Source organism: Coenobita brevimanus, chromosome 63, assembly GCF_032717465.1.
Source record: "Coenobita brevimanus isolate Jiangsu-jjx chromosome 63, ASM3271746v2, whole genome shotgun sequence".
Classification (NCBI taxonomy): Eukaryota; Metazoa; Arthropoda; class Malacostraca; order Decapoda; family Coenobitidae; genus Coenobita; species Coenobita brevimanus.
In genome coordinates, this window is record NC_137016.1 from 7,306,386 (window position 1) to 7,334,183 (window position 27,798).

At 41.1% G+C, this 27,798-nt stretch overlaps 1 protein-coding gene across 1 annotated transcript in view; it reads right to left on the reverse strand.

Annotated features, from left to right (window-relative positions):
* LOC145404295 (diacylglycerol lipase-alpha-like) overlaps positions 1 to 27,798 on the reverse strand; it is a 174,402-nt gene that overhangs the window by 91,431 nt on the left and 55,173 nt on the right. Inside the window, exons 9-13 of the mRNA XM_080275815.1 lie at positions 20,275 to 20,352; positions 19,293 to 19,516; positions 18,493 to 18,634; positions 13,959 to 14,164; positions 9,572 to 9,585 (exon numbers count right to left, since the gene is read on the reverse strand). Coding sequence (XP_080131941.1) covers positions 9,572 to 9,585; positions 13,959 to 14,164; positions 18,493 to 18,634; positions 19,293 to 19,516; positions 20,275 to 20,352 — 664 coding nt within the window. The remainder of the gene's footprint in view (positions 1 to 9,571; positions 9,586 to 13,958; positions 14,165 to 18,492; positions 18,635 to 19,292; positions 19,517 to 20,274; positions 20,353 to 27,798) is intronic.

Genomic DNA, 27,798 nt, shown 5'->3' on the forward strand with positions numbered 1-27,798 from the left:
CATTACGATAAGCATCTGCTCTCGATTGCAGTTAGGCTGTGACTGTTGATGATGGGGTAACAGAGTTGCCAGATTGCAATGGCCACATTACCAAACTCCTCAATTTTCATTACCAGATTTAACTTTTCATTACCAAATTCGTAAAGCTAGCATTTATTCTTCACTAATTATATATTCAAGTGGAAATTCATGTAATCACTCTTCTTATAATTAACAGCATGTTGATTATTTTCACGCTATATAGGCTAGCAGATTAATCAGTGAGAGCAAACAATCCACCATCTCCATCCTGTGTATCCTCACATGTGAAAAATCCATTTGGTATTGCATTATTCTGATTCATTACCAAATGAATTTTTCATTACCAAACTGGCCCACATTTGGTAATGAAAAATACCAAATGGCAACCCAGTCGGGGGAGGGGGGAAGGGGGAGGAAGGAAGGGGTGAAGGGTCCATTGTGTAACAGCTGTTCAGCACCACGCGGCAACTTCAAAAAAAAAAAAAAAAGGATTCTGGGGGGATTTTTTTCTTTTTTTTGGCCATTTTTGGCTTCTGAAGGTCCAGGCCCACAATGTCCGGTAAGTGGGGTGTCCGGAAAGTGGGCGTCAGGAAAGTGGAGGGATTACTTTATGTATATATATATATATATATATATATATATATATATATATTGTATATATATATATATATATATATATATATATATATATATACACATACCAGGCATAAAGGAGTTATCTATCTATCTATCTATTGCCAGACGCCTCAATCCCGTTTGGGGTGGCCACAAACAAATTGCCTCCACGTTGTCCTATCCCCTGCCATTTCACTGCCCTGCTCCCAACTCACCCCCCCCCTCTCTCATATACCTCTCCACCCCATCCCTCCATCTCATCCTCAGCCTCCCCCTCCCTCTTCCCCCCTCCACCTCACTCATATACACTCTCTTCGTCAGTCTTTCACCCTCCATCCTCTCCACATGGCCAAACCACCTCAGTGAAGGAGTTAACTGGGACTAAACTGAGAAGAAAGGAAATACCTGTACCAGATAGAAATGGTAATTTGATGATTAAAGATTTGGATATAAATGGAAGGTGGAAAGAGCATTTTGAATCTGTTCTAAATAGACCAATCCCAGCTGAAGAGGATATTTTGCCAGCCGAGAGAGATTTGCAGATAGAAACAGGGGATATAACCTTGGAAAAGGTAGCAAAATCTATAAATGAGTTAAAGAATTTTTAGGCCCCAGGAGAGGATGGAATATTTCCTGAAATGCTTAACGTGGAAAATGATGAGTTGATGAATGTGCTTTTGAAACTTTTTAATGTGGCTTGGGATAATGGTGGAATTCCAGAAGAGTGGATAAATGGAGTGATTATAAAAATACCAAAAAAGGGAGATATAAGTGTGTGTGGCAACTGGAGGGGGATAACTTTGACACCTGTAGTTGCAAAAGTCTTTTCCAAAATCTTGTTGAACAGAATAAAGCCAGTAATTGATAAAATTTTAAGAGAAAAACAAGCAGGATTTAGAAAGGGTCGAGGTTGTAATGATCAGATTTTTATTGTAAGGCATCTAATGCAACAAGGTAATGAGATGAAAATGCCACTTAGTATGTATTTTGTGGATTTTGAAAAGGCGCCTGATAGTGTTTCATGTGGAGCTATGTTGAAAATTATGACATTCTATGGTATACCAGAAAAGTTTGTAAATATTATTAGAAGCCTGCATGAAGGTACTTTTTGTAAGGTAATGGTGGGTGGTTCTTTGAGTGATCCATTTGAAGTTAGGTCAGGAGTGATTCAAGGAGGAGTTCTTTCGCCATTACTGTTTGTTTTGGTTATGGATTATGTTATGCGAAAGGTTGTAAGGAGAACAGGTGCAGGAATTAACTGGAAAGAAAATATGAAGCTGATGGATTTGGACAATGCTGATGATATTGTAAGGATTTGCGGAAGTATTTACGAGATGCAGAGGGTGCTTGATTGTCTGGTGGAGGAAGGGGAAAAAGTGGGATTGGTAATAAATTGTGGAAAGACTAAAATTATTAATATGAACGTGGAGAACCAAATCGATTGTGTAACCGGGAATCATGTGGTGAAGAATGAAGAAAACTTTAAATATCTTGGAACGATTGTATCATCTAATGGATCATTAAACAATGAAATTGAGGAGAGGATTAGACAGGCTTGGTGAGCTGTTGGAATGTTGAAATCTGTTTAGAATAATAATATGCTTTCGGTATATACTAAAGTGAAAATTTACAAGTCCATGGTTAGACCAATTTTAATTTATGGGCATGAGTCATGGTACAGTACAATTGCAACAGATCAGAAAGTATTAGGATTTGAGAATAAAATACTGAGAAGGATTCTTGGGGTAAAGTGGCAAGACAGAGTTACAAATGAAAGAGTTAGGGATATTACGAGAGTGGAACCAGTTAATGAATATGTGAGACTGTCTCACTGGAAGTGGTTGGGGGACATATACAGAAAAGAAGGCAGTTTAATACAGGATGTGCCAGAGTGGACTGCTAGAGGAAGAAGAGGTAGAGGTAGGCCGAGGGAAACCTGGTTGAGGACAATGAAAAGAGAAGCAGGAGAGGAGTGTTGGTGGGACCTGAAGGAGATGGCAAGAGACAAATATTGATGGAGAGAGTTCACTGAGGCCCTATGCATCCCATGGGGTGCCACAGGAAATGATTGATTGATTGATTGATATGCACACACATATCTATCTATCTATCTATCTATCTATTGCCAGATGCCTCAATCCCGTTTGGGGTGGCCACAAACAAATCTCCTCCACATCGCCCTGTCCCCTGCCATTTCACTGCCCTGCTCCCAACTCACACCCCCCTCTCTCATATACCTCTCCACCCCATCCCTCCATCTCATCCTCAGCCTCCCACTCCCTCTCCCCCCCTCCACCTCACTCACATACACTCTCTTTGTCAGTCTTTCACCCTCCATCCTCTCCACATGGCCAAACCACCTCAGTGTGTTCCTCATAATGCTTCCTATCACATCCACATCCATACCACAACCCTCCTTTGTATCCTCATTCGTCAGCCTGTCTCTCCATGTGACTCCACAGGCTCCTCTTAAATAATTCATTTCCACTGCTCTCACTCTTGACTTGTGTCCTTCCAACAACGTCCAAGCTTCACTTCCATATGTAAGAGTTGGTATCACAATACCGTCATGTAGTAACTTTTTCACTTCCACGCTCACTTCCCTGTTTCTTATCACTGCTTTCAAAGAACCAGCAACCTTTCTTCCCTGCTGTACCCTTTCAAGCACTTCACCCTCCAAAACCTCCATCCTTACTCATCACACACTATATATATATATATATATATATATATATCTATCTATCTATATACAAACCTAGGCTGCTTCCCCCAAGGGAAAGGGAGGTAGCCGAGACAAGACGACACACTCCCCATTTACTCATCCATTCAAACACATTCATTCGCATCTTGGCCCCAAAGGGGAGAACAGAATACCCCAGTTTAATGATGTAAATGGTTAGGTAAAATCCCATAGTTAGACGAGGTATCGTATATCGGGGTACTTTTATCATGCAAAGTTATGTGGAGCATTTACAAGCCTTAGGTTTCCCCCCAAACCAAGCCCAAAACCCACCCAAACGAGCCCCAAAACAAGTTTAAGGCCAATCTAAATGGCCTAACAGCTGTCAAGGAAGCTAACCCAAGCCTAACACCTGTAAATAACTCACTAAAACCAACAAATAAAATCTGAAAATCATCAAATATAAGTCTGGAAAAAATCAAGCATAGTAAACTGTACCCCAAAAAGACAATGTTCATCCCACCTATGGCTAACACACATTAATCTTCGTCTAAAAACAGTTTATAAAGCAACCTAAACACACAATTTTAGTCTAAAATATCATCAAAATTGGTAAAAAAAAAAAAAAAATCAAACCCATTGTTACACCAGAGTTTGGCCATCGTTAGGCGGGGTATGGTGGTATTTCTACCCCCATCGTTAAGCCAAGGTATCGCATCTAGGGGTATCGTATATTGAGGTATTACTGTATGTATGTATGTATGTATGTATGTGTATATATATATATATATATATATATATATATATATATACCTGTGTATATATATATATATATATATACCTGTGTATATATATATATATATATATATATATATACAGTAAAAGTCCCATTATTTGGCATCTATGGGACCGGGACGATCCCGAGAAATTGGATTTGCCGAATAATCAAAACCTTACCCACTCAGTACCTTATATATATTGGTGGTGAACACTGTCATCACAACTTATGGTTTTACAACTGTGTTTGGACAGAGTACTGTATAATGTACAATATTGCAATCAACACAGTACTATACTCTCTCATTTGGAAGGAATGAGAGTGTTTTTGATCGGTGATATGAATGGTAAAGTAGGAAATGTGAAGGTGGATGGAATAGTTGGTGAGTGGGGTGTGCCTGCTGAGATAGATGAGAAGGGCAGTGCATTAGTGGACAATTGTGCCGGGAGGGGGTTCGTGATAGCCAATGCCCTCTTCAGGCACAAAATGATCCACAGGTATATATGGTGAGTGATGGGAAGGGTGGGTGGTGAACTGAATGAAAGGAAGGCAATGATCGATTATGTGGGTGTGGATGAAAGGATGCAAAAATGTGTAATGGATGCAAGAGCTTATAGAGGTTGGGGGAGTGGACTTTCTGACCACTACTTGGTGGTGGACAGAATCAAAATCCAATTAAGATGGAGAAATAGAAGAAGGGAAGGATGGGAAGAAGGAGTATTTGTAAGGAGAGTGGAAAGGTTACAAGAGGATGAGAAAAAGGCAGAGTATAAGAGAGAAGTGGAGGAACGATTGGGCAAATATGAACTGCAGCAGATGGGGGATGTGGAAGGTGTGTGCAGGATATTCACAGAAGAAATATGTGCAGCATGTGATGTGGTGAGTGGGATGAAGAGAAGATGGAGGGGCGTGCAAGGAACAGCGTGGTGGAATGAAGAGGTGAGACAGGCTGTGGCACAAAAGAAAATGCATAAAATGAATGGATGAGAAATAGGGGCGTGGAAGAAGTTGAGAGACGGAAGAGAGAGTTATATGTAGAAAGCAAGAGAGACGTGAAAAGATTAGTAAGAGAGAGTAAGAAGAAAGCGGATGAGGAATTTGCAAGGGACTTGAGTGTAAAGTGGAAGGACTGTAAGAAAATGTTCTGGAAAGAGGTGAAAATAGTAAGACAGGGTGGAAGTGAAGTTAGCAGGGGAGTGAAAGATAAAAACGGTAGATTACTTGTCGAGAAGGGAGAAAAAGTGAGCAGATGGAGAGAACACTTTAAGGAATTGTTGAACATAGAGGATGGAAGTAATGCAAGTATAAGTGGCTGGGGAATGGCTGGGAGAAAGAGGGAGGTGAGAAGACAGGAAGAAATCAGTAGGACAGAAGTTGTGGAAGCAATGAAGAAAGTTAAATCTGGGAAAGACCCAGGAATTGATGGAGTGTGTGGTGAAATGCTGAAGCATGGGGGAGAGATAGTAGTAGAATGGATGTGGAAAATGTGCAGATTGGCCTGGGAGGAAGGTAGAGTCCCAGAGGATTGGAAGCCAGGTATAATTATTCCCTTGTACAAAGGAAAAGGGGAAAAAGAAGTGTGTGGTAATCATAGGGGCATTTGCCTTCTTAGTATAATAGGAAAAGTGTATGGTAGGATACTTATTGACAAAGTAAGGGAAATAACAGAGGAATTAGTTGGAGAAGAACAGGAAGGCTTTAGGAAGGGAAGAGGTTGTGTAGATCAGATATTCATTCTTAGATCTTTAGTGGAAAAGTTTCTAGAGAAGGGAATGAAGTTGTATGCGGCGCTCATGGATTTGGAGAAAGCATATGACAGGGTGGATAGACAAGGATTGTGGAATGTATTAAAAATATATGGAGTAGATGGGAAGTTGTTGAATGCTGTGAAGAGTATGTACGATGGTGCTAAGGCTGCAGTGCGTGTGGATGGTGAACTGAGTGAATTTTTCTCTTTGAAGGTTGGGTTGAAACAGGGATGTGTCATGTCTCCATGGTTGTTCAATCTGTACATGGTTGGGGTAATAAAAGAGGTACAAGGTAGGGTAGTGGATATTGGAGTGGCCCTGGTGAGAGAGGGTAGTGTTTGGAAACTCCCTGTACTGTTGTTTGCAGATGATACTGTGTTGTTGAGTGAAGACAAAGGAGAGCTGCAAGGCTTGGTGGATGAGTTTGGGAGAGTGTGTAAGAAACGGAATCTAACGGTGAATGTAGGGAAGAGTAAAGTGATGGTCTTTGAGAGAGGTGAAGTCAGTTGAATGTACGGCGGGGTTGGATGGTGAGGAATTGGAAAATGTGAGTATGTTTAAGTACTTTGGTAGTGTGATGAGTAAGGATGGAGGTTTGGAGGGTGAAGTGCTTGAAAGGGTACAGCAGGGAAGAAAGGTTGATGGTTCCTTGAAAGCAGTGATAAGAAGCAGGGAAGTGAGCATGGAAGTGAAAAAGTTACTACATGACAGTATTGTGATACCAACTCTAACGTATGGAAGTGAAGCTTGGACGTTGCTGGAAGGACACAAGTCAAGAGTGAGAGCAGTGGAAATGAGTTATTTAAAAGGAGCCTGTGGAGTCACATGGAGAGACAGGCTGACAAATGAGGATATAAAGGAGTGTTGTGGTGTGGATGTGGATGTGATAGGAAGCGTTAGAAGGAATACACTGAGGTGCTTTGGCCATGTGGAGAGGATGGAGGGTGAAAGACTGACGAAGAGAGTGTATGTGAGTGAGGTGGAGGGGGGAAGAGGGAGGGGGAGGCCAAGGATGAGATGGAGGAATGGGGTGGAGAGGTATATGAGAGAGGGGGGTGTGAGTTGGGTGCAGGGCAGTGAAATGGAAGGGGACAGGGCGATGTGGAGGTGATTTGTTTGTGGCCACCCCAAACGGGATTCAGGCATCTGGCAATAGATATATATATATATATATATAAATATATATATATATATATATATATATATATATATATATATATATATATATACATATATATATATATATATATATATATATATATATATATATATATATATATATAAATTAGTGAACATATACAAGTGTAATGACACAGTAGGCCTACAAGTCGGTCACATAAAAAAAAAAAAAAAGTCAGATAACACTTCCTGGATGGCCGAAATGATACAGAATATTACCTATCAGCTCAGTACATCACTTGTATTGGTGAACTGATCACGGCTTATATTATTACAAATATGTTTGGAGTGAGTTCTGTATACAGTACTTTTCCCAAACAAAATAAAATAGTTGGAATATTGCATAAAATAAAGTGAAGGAATATGAATTGGTAAGGGCTTTCTGATGAAAGTTGAACGTACATTTAGCACTCATTCTTTTGTTCGTTTTTTTGTTTACATGTGAAAGAGAGAGTATTGATGGAAACAGTAATGTATTCCAACAACCCCTTAACCCCCAAACCACTGGGTTGTTTTGGCTTGACTTTCACGTCCTGCTAGGATATTTGCGCTCCGACAGACTTTGTAAAAATATTTGCTAAAAATCAGTTATTAGTCAAAGAATATTATAATTATATATGCATATGGCACATACCTTTAGCTTTCTCCTGGGGTGTTTGTTGAGCCTTCGTCGAGTACCGTAGGACTTGTGGAGACTTCTGAAGTTGGGTAACGAAGTCTCCACTTTACACTTCCTGACACCCTGTAATATGATTACCACAGCCTGATATTATCACTAGAAACACTATTCTATGATTTTCAAATAGTTTGGAATCCATACTCCAAAAAAAAAAAAAAAAAAACCACCGTGAAAGCAATGAAAATTACGAGCGCATATGACCTTGCCACTTGCGCTCGTTCGCCGCTGGTATTCTGTCATTTATTATTCATAAAAACACTCACACTTTATATTTCTATTACTATATAACACTTATATATATCTGCAGTCTTTATCCATAAGTTTCCTTCAGTAATAGTAGTTTATTGTCACTGTAGGCATTCAATTTCCCTTTCAGTATAATACGTATCATTCACTTTCTCGTCCTGTATACTAGCATTGAGAGAGAATCTGTCACTATCACTTCCACTTTCATAACTCATAGTATTCATACATGCTAGAGTGAAACTTTCACTTTCGTTACTCCTAGTATATATACTCGTATTCTTATAATACTACTCATTTACATTTCTATTTAGGTTCTCTATTTTATTTACATTATTTACATTTCTATTTTATTTACACTGTGTTATGCACCGTCACTTGCAGTAACTTATAAAACTATTTTCCACTGTTCACTTATATTTACATTCACTGCTTTCACTTGCTGTTTACACATTATTTACACATTATTTACATTTCCACTTGCACTGTTTTACTCACCAGAAAGATCGTAGTCACTGTCCATCATTTTCATTGATAAATTAGCCAGTTCACGTTCCACAGCAGTCACGTAGCCCTTTACCCCTTTCCACATGAGGTTTAGTAGGGGTAGAGGTCACAGGGCCCTTTGCATGGGGCTAAAAAGCGGCAGAATTGGACAGGTGCGAATCCGACGTGGTTTCACCTTGAAAGACGACAGTAAACTGAATGCTCTGGTGGCCTAGGGGGAATGCAACGCTGCCAATGTCAGCATGGTGACAGCTGCTAATATATACGCTATGAAATGATTGGCAGGAAATCTAGACAATACATAATAAATTAGGTAGTTCCAGGTGAATGTAAATATCACTTAGGCTTCTCCCTTCCTTTCTTATATATATTTTTATTATGAGAATAGATTATATGGCATATTTCAAGGGGAAATAAACAGGGAAAATTAGCGATGAGTGAATGTGAGGTGTTGTCAGGTGATAATTAGCCAATTCCAGGTGTATGGCACTATCACTTACCTTATTTCTTTTTTGTATATATTATTTGGTATAAGAATAGGGCATGGGGCTTATTTCAATGGATGAAATCAGTGGAAAATTCCAGGGAAGATTTACTTAGCGCAGTGTGGCCGGGCAGCCGAGAGGAGAGGGTAATGGAGGGGAGGTAGGGTGGGGAGTCAAGAATGGGGAGAAATGGCTAAATTGTCAACAATGGATGGGAGTACAGATGAGATTAGGAATGCTGACTAGTGTTGGACATTGGCAGTACTGATAGATGATACAAGCCACCACTTGAAAGCCCGGGCGAATTCAAAATAACACTGAATCACGAAAGTGACGCCCTGCGGTATGATCCTTTGCCCCCAAGCGTCACGAAAGTGACGTCCCGCGGTTAAGGAGTTAATAACCTCCGGCACTGAACAACCCTTTACAGGACCGATGTCAGTGATGTCGAGTTAGTGAGCTATGAAAAAACTGTGAACAATTATGGGAATGGAACAAAGGTCACTGGTATGTTTACACGACTCTACGTTACGATTCCAAGCAGTCAGGGGGTCAGTTAATCTCAGATGTTTTCGCCCATTGGGTAAATGCACTGTAACTTTGTAATTTCTCCTGTGAATCTTAGCAAATCATAGCATGGGTTTAGGAAGCTAAATAACACATTATTAGGTGTGCCAGATGATTATCTTCACATCTTTAAGAAAATGGAAGAAATTTAATCCCTCTCTGAGGACGTAAAGTTTCTTCCATTCTTCTGAAATCAATTTATTTTTCTTAAAGATGTGAAGATAATCATCTGGCTCACCTAGTAATGTGTTATTTAGCTTCCTAAACCCATGCTATGATTCGCTATAAGTCACGGAAAAATTGATAAAGTTACGGTGCATTTACCAACTGGGCAAAAACATCTGAGATTAACCGACCGCCTGACTGCTTGGAATCGTAGCGTAGAGTCGTGTTAACATACCAGTGACCTTCGTTCCCTCCCCATAATTGTTCAGTTTTCTTTATAGCTCACATTAACTTGACATCACTGACAATGGTACTGTAAAGAGTTGTTCAGTGCCGGAGGTTATTAAGGGGTTAATGAGATATATTACTGTTTGCATCAATAATCTCTCTTTCACATTAAACACAAAAACGAACAAAAGAATGAGCGCTAAATGTGGGTTTAACTTTCATCAGAGAGACCTTAACAATTCATATTCCTCCAGTTTATTTTTAAGTATTTTTCTGACTTTAGGTTAGGTTAGGTTTGGTTAAATTATTAGGTACAGTTAAACTCAGTTAGGTTAGGTTTAGTTATACAGGACAGTCTCTTCCACCACTATGCTGAGGAATAAAAATACTAGAGCTGTCAAAGCCGTACAACTAAAAACAACGGGGAAACTGATTTAACAAGCAACATTTATTTATGGGTAATGCATTACAGAATCAGTGGTTCAAGGGCTACGCAATTACTGGTAAATGTCATCTTCAGGAAGGCGTCAAGAATGAAAGAATTTCAAGAATTAGAGAGGGGGCTTGGAATGTAACCCTCGCTAATTTGGTGTGGGTGGTTACTGTACTGTATGATATACTGTGCAATATTGTAATCAATACAGTACTATACCTGAATCTGAAAAAAATATAGAAATTAGTGAACATACAGAAGTGTAATGAAACATTAGGCCTACAAGTCACAGATAATACTTCCTGGACTAACAAGCTGATTCCGGACATCAGCCGAACAATCAAAGATTTTCGTAAATGGGACTATTTCTCAAAACTGCTGAAATGTCGGATCTACCAAATAATCAGCTGCCGAATAATAGGACTTTTACTGTGTGTGTGTGTGTATATATATATATATATATATATATATATATATATATATATACAGTAAGACCTCACTATAACAGACTATTAGGGGACCAAACCATTCTGAAAAATGCGAAATTCCAATAAAAGCGACATCCGGACTTCCCCCTGCTAAACCAGACTTCTGATACATCAGACAGTCCGGATTGCATGAATGGTTTTTAAACTGTTTTGACTAACATTGCAGTACTGTACTGTGTTATAACTTCACTACATTAATCAAATGGTATAATTTATATAATAATACTGTACTGTACACTGATAAACATGTCTTTTATTTACCTTATTGAGGTGAACATAGCTGAAGTGGTCAGGCAGTCTGGACTGCTTCTGGCTTTATCGGACTTTTTCCGATATACTGTATAGGAATTTAGTCCGGTAGCTCCTCAAGTCCGATAAAAGCGAATTCCAGTTTACTGAAGTCCGTTATATCGAGGCTTTACGGTATATATATATATATATATATATATATATATATATATATATATATACAGTAGAAGTCCGAATTTTCGGCATCTATGGGACCAGGCAAGTGCCGAAATATCAAAATTGCCGAATTATCGAAAACCCTACCCACTCAGTACCTTATATGTTTCGGTGAACACTATCATCATTACTCACATCATTACAAATGTGTTTGGAGAGAGTACTGTATACTGTCTGATACTGTACAATACTGTAATGAATACAGTACTATACATGAATATGAAAAATAAAGAAATTAGTGAACATACTGTATATAAATGTAATGGTACAGTAGGCCTACAAGTTCACATGCACTTACCTAAACTTATAGTAGGTTCCTTATTTACATATGTACAATAGAAGGGGTTGATTGGAGTCTGCTACTGCTGGAAGAAGTCCCCAGCAGTAGAGGGTCCTGCAACAGGCTCTAAGGACTCTTCTCCCTGTTGCTGCGGCAGTAGAGCTTGAGGTTCAGAGACTGCTGTTGGTGATGGAGAGGAGGGAGCAGAGGAGCTTACGTTAAACTCATCCATAATCTGTTTCCTACTCATGCCAGCCTCTAATTTTTTCAACAGCTCAATTTTCCGAGCAATAGTCAACATCTTATGTGTACGCTTCTTGCTAACACCAGTTAACTTTCCACACGTGGAGGCCATTTTCAAAGCACACAGAAGATGTTTATACTGTTCACAACACACGGCTGGTCCACTCAGGTGTTACAAAGCTCCTGTCTGATGTTATGGTGCTTACAGCACACTCGAATAGTAATTTCAAAGGTATTTCGGTACGAAGTTCACAAAGCACACAGAAGAATCAAGAGAAGTCGGCAGCAGCACGGCAACAACTCGGAAGAATGGCGGAAGAATGGCGAAACAGATTCTCTTTCCCATGCTAGACTCACTACATGTTTGTCCTCTCTTTATGCTATAGGAGAAAGAGCTAGCCTCTGAGCTTCATGGCAGAGGTAGACTCGTTCCATCACTTTCACTATCTCACTCACTAAGGCGGGTAAAGGCAGGTAGCTAGCTGGCGAGTCTCATGGAGAATTTCAAGACTGACGAAAAAAATCGGAGAATCTGCCGAACGATCGGAGATTTTCGTAAATGGGACTATTTCTCAAAACTGCCGAAATGTCAGATTTGCCGGGGATTTGGATGACGAAATATTGGACTTTTACTGTATATATATATATATATATATATATATATATGTATGCTGTAGACAGAGAAAAATTGTGCAAGGTTTTGCACATGTAATGTGTATATGGTAAGCTGCTAAGTGCTGTCAAGAGTTTTTATGAAGGTAGTGAAGCATGAGTAAGGGTAAATGGGCATCTAAGTGAATGGTTCATGATTGGTGTGGGCATGTGACAAGGCTGTGTGATGTCCCCATGGTTGTTCACTATATATATCGATAGGGTGATAAGAGAAGTAAAAACAAGAGTAATGGTGGGAGGAATGGCAGTAATGAATGGTGATGGATGGAATATCTCAAATTTGTTGTATGCTGATGATGCAGTGCTACTTGCAAATACTAGACAAGAATTTGGTAGGCTAGTGCTGAGTTTTGCTGATGTCTGTGGGTGCTGTGCCTTGAGGGTAAATGTAGAAAAGAGAAAAGTGACGGTTATTGAGAGAGAAGATGATTCCCAGTGCGATGTTACAATGAATGAAGAAAGACTGGAATTGGTGAGTTCAAATACCTGGGTACAGTGATAGAAAAGAGAGAAAAATGTGCAAAGAAGTGGAAAGTTGAGTGACATAAGGAAAGAAAATAGCTGGAGTTATGAAGGCCTTGATAAGAAACAGAGGCTTGAGTGTTGAAGCTGAACGAGGCATACATGAAGGAGTGTTAGTGCCAACTTTAACATATGGATGCGAGAAGATGGTGTGGCAAGAAAATGAAAAGTCAGGAGTGGTAGCAGTGGAGATGGGACTGCTGAGGAATATACGTGGAGTACAGAAAGTGGATAGGATATGAAATAATGTGATTCGCGAAAAATGTGGAGTGAGGAAGTCTGTGGAAACCAGAATCGAAGACAGTGTGCTGAGATGGTATGGTCACATGGAGAGAATGGATAACAATAGAGTGGTGAAAAAGATATATTTGAGCAAATCTGAAGGAGTGGGGAGGTGAGGTAGGCCAAGAAGGTGGAGGGATATGGTGGATGAGTGTGTGAGGAAGGGAGGTATGGAAGTCGGTGAGGCTAGGGGACCGACAAGAGATCGAGCTGGCTGAATGAATGTTGCGAGAAAAAGTGTATGATCAAGGATTTGGCACCCCTTTTTATGTGACAGCATCAAGATTGACTCTATCATGTACATTTACAAAAAGCTACAGAATCTGGTGATGTTTTTTTACATATCAGATTGGGCAAGGATTCCGGGGGCTTGAATTATGAGTGAATGGAGGTGTGGCCCATTGCTCTGGGCAAACTGTGCAGTCTGGATGTTGTTACTCTTTACCCTGCCCTAAGGTGGGAAAGGAGATCCAGATGATGATGATGATGATGGTTTGTAGGTGGATCTGCTTCACTCCAACTAGGGTTCACAGCACCACCATGTGTAGGCTCCTCGTCAGTGTTCCAGGTGGGATGTAACCTAGCTAAGAGTGTACCAAAGGCTTATTATTAACCACATCCTCTAGTGTTGGCATGCACCAAGTATTTCAGAATATGTATTTTGGAGTTTGAGCTTACTGTCGTTTAGTAGGATGATGTCGGACAACATGGAGAATACGTCCAGGAGGGTAGAGAGGTTGGTGAACAGTTAGCGCAATGGAAGCATCGGAAGGATGGGAAGCGCGGTCTCTCATGGCTGCTCGTGCTGTTGAGAACTCCTCTGCCTCCCCTCCATTGTCTTCCCACCCACCACAGCACCAGAATGATGACCCTATTGTTTTCCACTATGGAATAAACATAAGGTAACTACTTAACATTCACAGCAAATAAGTATTCAAAAATTTTGCATGTATCAGTATATATGTACTGTGGACATTCATTTGAGCCCTGAGTCACAACATCCCAAGCATATACACTATGCATGAATTTAGAGGCTGAATAGTATGTGTAAGTCAAAATTAACAACTTATGGGGAAAAGTCTTTTGAGACCTACCTCACACAGCCTCATACATGAATTTTCAGCCTACTACCCAACCCTTATTTTTGCATCCTCAAAACATCCCCTCACATAAAAGGTAAGCAGACAACATTTTAAGCACCCCAAATGTTATGTAGGGTATGGAAAAAAATGACCAAATTGGTACACATTTACAACATTTAAACGTTCTAGATGATGGCAGCGAAGCTTTGGGCTCCTACTTCTCAAATGTAGTAGTATGAGACTGGCTATTACCATACTTTTAGTCCCTACACACCATCCTTTGCAACTCCTTTCATTAATCGATGTATCCCACCATATTACTCCATAGGCACTTTGAGATATAGTACAGTAATATGACTCAACAGTTCTTTTTCTTGATAAATATCCCCAGAGCATCATCCAGCCTTTACTCATACATTAACATACTGTCATGTATTTCTTTCTTTATTCCCATACTTCTGCTTATAATTTCTTGGTACAGCTCCCACTGCCACACTCTTCCTCTGCACACGTGGCAGCATAGTAACCTAAAAAGGATGCATTCAAGGCAACTCATCACTGTTGCTGCATCATAAACTACCCTGGGATAAGTTTCATTAACGCTATCTTTACCAGATGCACAAAATGGCATATAAGTAAGGTTCTCTCCTTGAAAGGTAACCAAGCTGAACCCCACTTTCCCATAATGACCTTGCCGACATCTAGGTTAATCTTTGCTTTTGTTTAAGAGGTTGAAATAAACAGAGGCAGTCTCTCTCTCTCTCTCTCTCTCTCTCTCTCTCTCTCTCTCTCACACACGCCTCCCAACCACTTTTCAGAAATTTCATTTGATTTTATGCTCTTTTTCAGTCAAATTTTATGATTAATTTATGACACTGGCAATTAAAATATACCGTACGCTTTTTTATACCGGTAACTGTAGTTTTCTAATGCTTTCCTATGAGTTAACAGGTAAAACATACCTGAAAACATAATGAACTGACTTATTTTGGTGTAAACTGAAACATCATTATTCTGCACTGGCCCTACAACAATAACTGAACTCAAATAAGCTTAGATGTCCTTCAGAGTGGATGGTAACTAATCTTGCAATAAGCATATATTCAATGCAAACCACCTTATTCTACTATGAAACTAGTAGAACAACATTTTGTGTCTACTACATTAAAGATGCAACATCAAAAAGTACATCTGGAACACTATTACCAAGTATGAATAATCATTTTTTCTTCTGTTTCTTAATGTCAATTTTCCGTTTCTCAAGTTCAGAGATTTACTTCTCCAGAGAACGTTTTCTCCCCAGTCCTAAGTCACTTTGTGCCTGAGCTTCTGCAGTTGAGTCCTGGCCATTACACAATGACAAAGAGCATACTGAAGTTTCTGATTACCTTCAGAAATTGCTGCATCTGCCACTGTGAATGAAGATTATTTCAACTTGATCTCTCTTTCTATTCCTTCTATTTTCTTATTTTCCTCTAACTTCCTTTTGCTCTCTGTTTCCTCATTCTCTTGCTGCTCTTTTCTTTTTTGCTCACCTTCCATTGTCTTTCTCTTGGCCTCAAGGTCAGCGTGGTATTTCTGGCAGGAATGTCTCACAGCTTTCAAAAGATCTGAAGTGACTAGGATGCCCTTTACACCACCAGTGTTCACAAGATGCTTTTACAACTCACAAGGCAAATAGGGGTTTCTTCTCCAAGGCTCTGACCATGGACTGCAAGAACAGACTTGTTAGTGGAATACCTACTTTTAGGGGCAGCATTTCCATGACTCAAAGTCAACACACACTAGGCAAGCACAAACAGTTGCAGAAATTTCTTTCTTCCCTGCTCATCTTTCATCTCACCAATACCAGCCCAGTACTGACCAATCCTCCTTATTTGATGTTCAGATGGGTTCTCTTTGTGGAGTCCAGGACCAAACTTTTCATGCACATGCTGCCAGTAAGAGTCCTGTACCCTACTAGAAGTTTGGGGAGTGACTGCTTTAATGCACATTTCCTGTGGAATGTGTTGTCTGATAAAACTTCCACTGTTTTCTCATCAAATCACACAGGTCTTCTGGTGTTGCGGATGGATCTGTCTGGAACATGGCTGGCAAAACATTCTCTGGACCAGGGGTACTGAGAACTTCCGTAATGTTGAGTGTTAGTTTAGAGATATAGTACTTGCCAATGAGGATGGGTCAAGTCTCTTATCTGGATGTAGAACATAGGCTACCTTCAGGACAAGCAAATCAAATGGGAGATTTTTCTGTTGGTAAGATACAGCAGTTGTGTAACACTTCAAACAGTGCTCTTTGAACCTATGTTGCCTTTCCTCACTGCTGCCCACATGAAGTAAAATAGCCTTGGCATGTGTCCCAATATCTATAGCCTTTAGGCTCTTGTCATTTTCAGGTTTGGTACAAGCTAGGGAAGCCAAAGTGGCTACTGATTTCTACTTCCGTTGTGGTGACCCTGGGGAGTGCATGAGGACCTTCTCTGGGACAAATTTTGTCAACACTGATTCAGAAGTTGGCCCCTTCGATCATATAATAAATGGATCATGGGCTTCTTCTTCTGAAATCTGAAAAGGAAGCTCTCGAAATCCTGGGTAATGAAGGCAACAAATGTGAGGTAAGCTGGAGAAAGGACTGCTTTCACTATATCTAAAATCTGTTTGTACCTTGCAGTTGATTCAATCTCCCTTCTGACGTTCTTTTGCTCTGGCAAGAAACGAAGGAAATATTCCTGTAGAATCTTCCACTGCTCCAAAATTAGTAGTACAACTAGCTTCAGAGTTAACCACTTTGAGGTCACATGACATAGCACATACCAAACTGTACACTGAGTGACTTCTTCCAAGGAAATGTAATCTTCCCGTATGGCACTAAGCAATTTAAAGAATGAATTACTTTCTGTGGCGATCTTGTAGTTTAGTGTCCCAAACTTTGGGCGTCTTACTGCATGACATGGTTGCGCTTGTTGCCGTCATCCAGTACTCGTTAATTCATGACATCATGTCAAAGTTTTCCTTTACAGATAACCTGAAATTCTTTTGAACTTCCTTTTCTTTTATGTGCAGCTATTATTTTATCGGTGATACCTTCACTTACTTATCAGTAGCAAGTCCAGATAAACAGTGGGAGGGAAAAACCACCCCCAGTGCCAGTGGAGGGATTTTGTCATCATTAGCACAGGCGTTGTTTCTGTACAAGTTTCACACTTTACTCGCCCGATCACAGCCAGGGTCATTGTGAGGAAAGAAGGACCACTCGATGTGTCAACATTGCAAGACCCTCTTTACTTCACCCACGTGATTATACCTAAGCTAACACATCTCACATCTTCCCATTCATCTACATCACTCCTTTTCACCTTAGTTTCAAAACTGCCATCACTTCATACCATACTTCCTTAAATACATATACTACAGTACTATGCTTTAGTACTGTACTTTCTTGTGCTATGCACAGTGAGACTTTTCAAGCTACAGCATATAGGGATCAGAGGAAGAGGATGCACCCCTTCCCTTGGCTCCTCTCCAAAAACTTTCCAAAGGTTTTACGATAAAACCATGAAACTGAAATTCAGTATGGGCATAGACAATGGTAAAAGTACTCAACTGGTACCACAGAAGCAACATTTATGGGTATGAGTAAGGAAGCAAAACTATGACTTGGAAATATCTACAATTTTCAAGAAAAAGGAATGGAATTTCGTAGCTACTGGTATACAGTATTTGCAGGTTCAACTACGTTGTATGCACCAAGAGGAATGCACTTGGCAGTTTGGATAAGTTGTGCAGCTACTCTCCTCAACCATCTGTGATATCAACCACAACTTTCTAAACAAAGGAATGAAATTTTGTACAAGTATAAATATAAGACTAACTACGTAATGGTCACCATGGAAACTAAGTGTGTACAAGAGGGAGGAGCAGAGTCCCTGATCTCAACCTCCCATGTAAATACCTGTAATCTGGATAACCTATGCAATGACGGGTAGCTATGTTAGTAATATACAGTTCCCTGGCATAATGAATACTATTTGGTTTGTCACCAGTGTAAAGTCACTCATAGGTAACACTACATAAAATGAGTGTTTATAAGATATATCCACCTATCATTTGTGTTAAAGGAATATTGTTTACCTTAGGATCTTTTGATTGCTTAATGGCATTGATGAGATCTGCTCTCATTGTCTCCATTTGATTGAGGCCTATCCTGGGTACAACATCCTTCCCCACCACCACTGAAGTAATAAATGCTCGTGTGTATTCCACTGCAGGCATGCTAAGGAGAGGAGAACATGTATGTATTAGGGAGAGAAAGTACAGGTTATTACTGTATAAGCTCATTACTTTGCATCTCTGATTCCTGTCATTTCATACAATCTAGGTAGCATTGCAAGCATGTGAAATAAACAGTGCCTTGATCTCTGTTTCACAAGTACTGGGTTGATTCTGCCTGATGATCTGCAGTGGGAGAGGGAGGAAGTTGGTTAGGTGGGGGTGAAAGTACTATCACTTCTCCACTATTCACAGTGTATTTTGTCAGCCAGAAGCAACCCAGAAACTGTGTGTATGAGAGAAGGCAGTGTCTCTGTTTAATTTGATTGGAACTATGAACAAAATAAAGATATTTATTTCCATACACTTCTCAGTGTACAGGTACATCATCATTATTACTATCATCAACACCACCATTATCATCATTGTCGTAATCCCTTTTTCCCACTGAAAGATGGGGTGAGGTAGGTTCAGGGAGCAAAAAACAACCTGACAAAGGAAGAACTTAACAACAGAATGCCCAATTAAATGTTCACACACACACACACACACACACACACACACACACACACACACACACACACACACACACACAGATGAATGAATGGATGGATGGATGGACAGATGGACGAATGGATGGATGGCCGAACAGACAGAGGCACCTGAGAAGGCCACCAGGAGGAGAGTATGCAAAACAGCTGAGGTTGTCATGCTGCTGCTTGAGAAGAATGGCAAGGATGGCTGCTGTGCCTGCTCCAAGTGAGTGACCCACCAACACCAGGTCGTATGTTTGTGTACCCCGTGCCCGGTCAAAATCAAATGCTCGCTTTAAGATATTGTCTTCTTGGAGTTTTCGCCTAATGTATTCTGCAGCTGACACCATTCCCTGAAAGAGATATAACTTAGATTAGCATTCTCATTACAGTATAGAGGTGACAAAATTGACACCTGCCTGTGACAATTTTGGCCACAAGTATCCCCCTGCTCTGTGACAACCATTTCTGGAGCATATCTCACCTCATATACAGGAAGAAAAAATGGTTAACATGAAGATGCTGCTGCTGCTGATAGTAATATGAAATGTATCTGGCTCCATATCATACTGTATCATTTGTAATGGCTCCAATATACTTGCATGTGTTGCTTTGGTCATCTAATGGCAGGTCTCCTTGCTGCTTGATCTCTGGCAGGCTCCCTATTCAGTCTCTTATCTCTGATGTCACACAATATGACCTTGTCATATATCTTCTTTGGTCTGCCTCTCGCAACCCTACCCTAGACATTCACACCTTTCATCATCTGCACCCAGCTGTCATCTTCCATCCTCTCAAAATGCCCAAACAATTTCAATATACTCCTCATCACAACACCAGTACATTCAAGTCCCATCCTTCCTCCCTCAACTCATCAATCGCAGTCTTAGCCCCCTGGCCTTGCATTCATGGATGCACTACACATCCACCTAATCATTGCCATTTCTGTTTGTTCGAGTGTACAAATAAGAAGAGAAGAGGGCAGACACAGACAGAAAATGATAAAGCTGAAGGAAGAAGTAGGCAGCACTACATCAAATGAGTGGATGATGGATGCCACCAACTAGTGACAGGGGAAATGACCTTCCTCTGTCCACAACACTTTGTGTACCTTGTGTCCCAGCCAGTCCTCCTTGATGTCATCCAAGGGCAAAGGCTCACTCTCTGCATTCAGGTCAGTAACCACATCCTGAAAACAAACACACTAACATATAAAAGTATCTTTACCAATGTATTACACACCGTAAAGAGGTAAACTCTCACTGCATAATTTGTGTCTATGCATGTCATGCTGACCAAATCTACAATTAGTATTTCTAAGATCTCATTGAATAAATGCAGCCTTAAGGACCAATAAAGAATCACTGAACATTGCTGCTAGCTATTAGATACGTCTTTTAATGTTTTTTAATCCCATATTTAAGTTTCTATTTTATGCCCCAACAAAATATATTCCCTTTCTGTCTGAATGAAGAAGAAATTATAATTAAAATACAGTAATAAAAAAAAAGGCATCTCGGACCAGACTGTTAGTTTATTCTCTCTTGGAAAAAAAAAAAAAAAATTGACAACATACTGACCCTTATTGAACTTATATAACACATACCGGCTATGTTCTACATCACATAATACAGTAATTGGGAAATCATATGTTTATAGCACATATTAAAACTCTTATGATCTGACCCACCCAAGTGGAGTTTATATTTAGGCAAAATTTTACTTTTAAGTTCAGAAACGTCAGAATGGTATTGTCAACTTTATTTTTAACGCCTATGAGCAATAAAGTAAACCCCAACCACCAGAGGCAGACCATATCTGGCTGCAGTTCTTCATCCATTAGACAACCAATTATACATTTGGTTATAATATTAATGGTTTTCTGGGCTACAAGAAATCATACTCATTGTAGTCACATGAAGGTTGCAGTAAATCAGGTGAGTGGATGATGGGTACCCCCATCTATCACCAAATCATTTCATTCTGTTTCATTTTTGAAGGCTTCAACATGCTTGCATGAGTCGGCCTTGGTTACTTAATGGCAGCTCTCCATGCCGCTCAATCACTGGCAGCTTCCTTATTTAGTCCCTTATCGCTGAGGTCACACTTAATGACCTTATTCCAGGTCTTTTTTGGTCTACCTTTCACTACCCTATCCCCCCCATTGTCACTTCTCACTATCTAGACTCAATTACCATCCCCCATTCTCTCCACATGTCCAACCCATCTCAGTCTACCTCTCCTCATCACAACACCAATACACTACAGCAGTGGTTCTCAAACTATGGATCGCGACCCACTTTTGGGTCGCGAGAGGAATTTTGATGGGCCGCAGGGACATAGAATAGGCCTAATGCTTTGAGTGCATTATATTTATTTAACTGAAATTGTAATTATCCTTATTACTATCTATCTATCTATCTATAGCCTGAAGCCCTAATCCCGCAAACGGTGGCCGCAGACAAAACGCCTCCAAGTTGCTCTGTCACCCACCATTTGACTACCCTCCCCCCAACTCATCCCCCCCCTCTCTCATATACCTCTCAACTCCATCCCTCCATTTCATCCACGGTTTACCCCTCCCTCTCCCTCCCTCCACCTCACCTACATACACCCTCTTAGTCAGTCTTTCATTCTCCATTCTCTCCACATGTCCAAACCACCTCAGTGTATTTCTCCTAATCTTTTCAACCACATCCACATCCACCCCACAACGTTCCTTCACTTCTTCATTCGTCAACCTGTCCCTCCATGTCACTCCACATGCTTCTCTCAAGTAACTCATTTCCACTGCTCTCACTCTTGACTTGTTCCCCTCTTGCAAGGTCCAAGCCTCGCTTCCATACGTCAGGGTAGGGATCACAATACTATCATGCAGTGACTTCTTAACTTCCATACTCACCTCCCTATTTCTCATCACTGCTTTCAGTGAACCAACAACCGTCCTTCCCTGCGGTACCCTTTCACGCACTTCATCCCCCAAAGTTCCATCCTTACTCATCACACTACCCAAGTACTTGAATGCACTCACATTCTCCATATCCTCACCATCCAACCTCACTATACATTCTGTGACTTCATTCCTCTCAAACACCATAACTTTACTTTTGTTTGAATTAACTTTCAGCTTCCTCCTCCTACACACTGTCCCAAATTCATTCACCAAACCTTGCAACTCCCATTCATCTTCACTCAACAATACTGTATCATCAGCAAACAGCAACACCGGAATCTTCCAGATCTCACCCTCATTCATTAGAGCCACCCCCACATCCACTGCCCTACCTTGCACCTCCTTTACAACCCCATCCATGTATATATTAAACAGCCATGGAGACATCACACAACCCTGTTTCAGTCCCACACTGAGATCAAAGAACTCACTCAGCTCACCATCCACTCGCACCGTAGCCCTAGCTCCTTCGTACATACTCTTCACAGCATTTAACAATTTCCCCTCCACCCCATATATTCTTAATACCTTCCACATACCTTGCCTATCTATTCTGTCATAAGCTTTCTCCAAGTCCATGAAGGCAGCATACACTTTCTTTCCCTTCTCTAGATACTTCTCCACTAAACATTTTAGAACAAATATCTGATCTACACACCCTTTTCCCTTCCTAAATCCCCCTTGTTCTTCTCCAACTAGCTCCTCTGTCATATGCCTAACCCTATCAATGAGTATTCTACCATATATTTTACCAGTCACACTAAGACGGCAAATACCCCTATGGTTACCACATATTTCTCTCTCCCCTTTTCCTTTGTATAAAAGAACAATTATACTTGATTTCCAGTCCTTCTGGAACCCTTCCCTCTTCCCAAGCCAATCTACACAACCTCCATATCCACTCCACAACAATCTCACCCCCATACCTCAGCATTTCACCACACACTCCATCAATTCCTAGGGCCTTTCCCATCTTGATCTTCATTGCTTCCACTTCTTCCGCCCTGCCGATCTCTTCCTCCCTCCTCTCATCTCTTCTTCTCCCAGCCATTCCCCTACCACTTATACTGGCATTGCTCTCACTCTCTACATTTAACAAATCCTCAAAGTGCTCCTTCCATCTCCTCAATTTCTCTCTCTTCTCCACCAACAATCTATTATTCCTATCTTTCACTCCCCTACTATATCCCCTTTCACACTGCCTTACTTTCTTTACCTCCTTCCAAAACAATTTCTTACTCTCCTTCCATTTCACACTCATATTCCTCCCAAACTCTTCATCCACTTTCTTCTTACTCTCCTTCACCAGTCTCTTAACCTCCCTTCTCCTGCTCACACATACCTCTCTCTTCTCTCTCTCATCTTCTCCCCTACCTCTACTCGCTAACCATTCACAATATGCCTTCTTCTTTTGTTCCACAGCACGTTTCACCTCATCATTCCACCATGCTGTCCCTTGCACACCCTTGCATCTCCTCCTCACTCCACAAACCACCTCAAACGCTGTGCCTATCTCTTCCGTGAATATCTTACATACGTCTACCACCCCTTCCATCTGCTCTAGCTCATACCTTCCCAATCTTTCTTTCAATATAGTCTTATACTCTGCCATTTTCTCACTATCTTGCAAATTCTCCACTCTTCTCACAAGAGCTGTTTCCTCCTGTCTTCACCTTCGTCTCCTTAACCATTTTCTTTGCAGCTTTATTTTGGCCATCACTAAGTGATGGTCCGAGACTCCATTCCCCCACCCTCTCCACACTCTTGCATCCAACACTTGTCTTCTCATTCGATCATCCACACACACGTAGTCTATCATTGCCTTTCGTTCAACAAGTTCACCATCCATCCTCCTCATTACTCTCCACGTATACCGGTAGTTCATCTTATGCTGAAAGTAGGTGTTGGCTATTGCCAACCCCTTACCGGCACAGATGTCCACCCAAGCACTACCATTTCCATCTACTTCAGCTGGCACACCCCACTGACCAACCACTCCATCCACTCATATATTCCCAACTTTGCCATTCATGTCTCCAATCAAAAACACTCTCTCGCTCCTCTCAAATTTGTCCATACATGCTTCTACTCTCGCCCAAAACTCATCTTTCACTCTTGCCACTCGGTCCTCTGTCGGAGCATACACACATACAATCGCCCACGCTTGTATACCTACTTTCATCCTCATCCATACAATTCTTGCACCCACTGTTCCATACTCTCTTATATTCTCCTTCCACTTCTTGCTTATCATCAGACATAATCCCTCTCTTGCCCTCTCATTCTCATTAACTCCCGCACATATACCTAAACCATATTCCCATTCTCTCACCCTTTTACCTTTCTATTTAGTTTCAGTCAGTCCACATATATCCACTTTTGCATCCTCAAGCACCTGAACAATCTCTCTCTCTTTCACTTCATCATTCACTCCTCTCACATTCCATGTTCCCACCCTCAGAATGTCCTTTGTCCGTTCCTTAGTCGTCAACGTATGGTTCGTCCTGGTCCGAGGCGCTTTATTCGCTTGTTTAGTTAGTTGTTTTTACGGGGTGGGGCACTAACCCACCACCAACCCTTTTAGTCGCCTCGTACGACAAGCAGGGATACTGGGGGAGTATTCTTGAAACCCCCCTACCCCCAGGGGGGGGTAGGGGGATTATTACACTAGTAGCATAATCTTAATAGCTATGATAGGCTATATACTGGTTTCTCTCTCTCTCACTCTCTCTCTCTCTCTCTACCCTGTGGGTCGTGAAGTCTTGAAATATTTCAAATAGGATTACTCACTAAAAAGTTTGAGAACTGCCGCACTACAGTCCCATCCTACCTTTCAACTCTTCCATTGTAAACCTAGCACCCCCAGGCCTCGCACTAAGGGACGCACTGCACATCCACCTGACCACTGCCATATCTATACATTTGAGCCCGCAAACATCCTCTTCCTTTACTGCCCAGGTCTCACTACCATACCACACTACACTCCTAACAAATGTCGCATACAAAGATCCCTTAGCATGGAGGGACAGCCCTCTCAATGTCAGGAGATGCAACAGCTCCCTGAACTTCTTCCACCCATTCCTCACTCTAATCACAAAGCTAGGTCCAGCCCCACCTCCAGCACATAACACATCTCCCAAATAACAAAACTCTTCTACACATTCGAGAGACTCACCAGCAAGTTCAATGCTTTCACACCTGCCAATCTCCACATGCCCTCCCAGACATACTGCACACATGAAATCAGCATTGTCTCGCAGCCTACCTCTAATACCACTACATCTCTTATGCATCCACTTATCACAAACACTGTACAAGATGGAATTACTTACCAAGCCCTTGTGGCAAATCGCACATTGTCACTCCCCCTGTTCTCTGACAGTACTGTCCCCAGCCCTAGATACCATTACTTTTGATATATCTGCATTTACTCTTAAGTCCTTGTGCCCCATACCATCTCTCTGCTTCCTAAATCTTTCCTCCATCTCTCTTTCATTGTCTGAAATCAACATCAAATCATCAGCACACAACATTTCCCACGGGAGTCCATTTCAGTAGTCACGTGACAGGGCTTCAAGTACCAAAATAAACAACACAGGGCTCAAGATTGACCCCTGATGCACTCCAACATTCTTGGAAAACTCCTCACTCAAATCTCCATTCACCTTTACCTGGGTGGAGCACCCACTTACATGGCCATAACCACCCTAACCAACCACTTCTCGATCCAAAGCTTTCTCATTGCCCACTCCACCACCTCTCTAGGGATTCTGTCAAAGGTGTTTTCCAAAGCAACAAAAACAAAATACAGTTCCCTTTTCTTTCCTCTATATTTTTCCTGAAGCTGTCAAACAATGAATATAACACCAGTAGTCCCTCTGCCTGGAATAAACCTAAACTGCATCTCATCAATATTCATTCTTTCTCTAATCATACCTTCTAGAACTTTCTCAATACTTCATTATCTGGTCCAAAAGCTTTATGTATCTATAATTTTCTCATTCCAGAGCATCACCCTTCCCCTTGTACAAATTTACAATTACACTCTTCAGCCAATCATCTGGGACAACACACTCATATATAATCGTATTTATCAAATCAGTGACTAACCTTACTCCTATATCTCCTGAGGCTTTCAGCATTTCAGCAGTCAACCCAGAGACACCTGCTGCCTTCCCCACCTGCATCCTGCCTATTGCCCTGCTCACAGTAGCTGCTGCATCAATCAAAGGCCAAGGGCCAAACACTGGATCTGCTGGCTCCAAACCTTCCCTGTCCCAGTCAAACTCCTCATTCAACAACTGGTTGTAGTGCTCTCTCCACGCATCTTTAATATCTCCACTGTTCAACACTACCTTTCCCTCATCATTCTTCACACACTGGTCATCAATGATATCCCTATCTTCATCTGATTTGCCACCTTAAATATCACATTCATCCTTTCCACACTCCTTGGGTTTTCAAATAAAGGTCTCTGTGCCCTGTAAACTTCTTTTCTAGCCCTATGCTTGGCAGCCAAGTATTCCTCTTTTCTACCACCTTTTTCCATTCCCGGAAAGACTTCATTTCCCCTTAACTGCAGCTTCTACACCCTCATCCCACCACCAAGTTTGTTTATGTCTTGAGGGGGGGGGGAGGTCCATTGTTCATCCACTCAGAATCAATAACTCTCAAGAGGTTGTTCTTGAGGGCTCTGTACTGTTCATTAACATTTTTATCAATGTCTCCCTGTCCAGCCACCATTCAACTTATCCCGCTATGAAGGCATCCCTTAATGGTTGTTTTTTTCAACTTCCATATTTTCCTCCTAGGTCCTCTTTTTCATCACCCACTCCTTAAACACCATGTCACATATCAATAACTTGTGTTGCAACACACACTCCTTGCTCCCAATAACTTTAACATCCCTAACTAGCCTCCTATTGGCCCTCCTTACCAGGAAATAGTCCATCTGGCTACTATTTCCCCCAGACTCATATGTAATCAACCAACTTCTCTTTTTAGAATGTGTGGCACACACAATATGTTCATTGCCTCCCAAAACTCAAGTATCCTTCCCCCTTCCTCATTTCTTGTACCATATGCACATCCCCCATGTACTCCTTCATATCCTTGAGCAGCTTCACCTACATTACCACTTAAGTCCCCTCCCAAAACTACAATCTCATCATCCCCCATACCACTTACTACATGTATCAGGTCATCCCAGAATCTATCCTTCTCTAACTCATCCATCTGCCTACGAAGTAATTGCAAACATTATCCCGCCGAACTAAATTTTCACTACAGTATTATTATTCTTTCACCAACTCTCATTACATTCACAACATAATCCACTTAACTAACACATTCACACCACCATATCCATCTGCCCTACCCTTCCAAAACAACTTGTAATGTCCACACCTCCTGGCAATCATTCTGGCTGATCTTCCCCTATATCTGACTTCCTGCACACATCCCACATCCACCCACCTTCTACCAAATGCCTCAACTACTTCCCTTGCTCTACCTCTCAAACTTCCCACATTCTATGATGCCACTCTGATCCCCTTGGGTGATTTAGTTTCGTCAGGCTTGCTTAGCATTTCCAGTTTTTGTCATAATTTGGTGAGAATAAACAATGGGGAAAGACATACCACAGGCCCCACTCACCCACACAGTCCCAGGCCTAGGCATGGA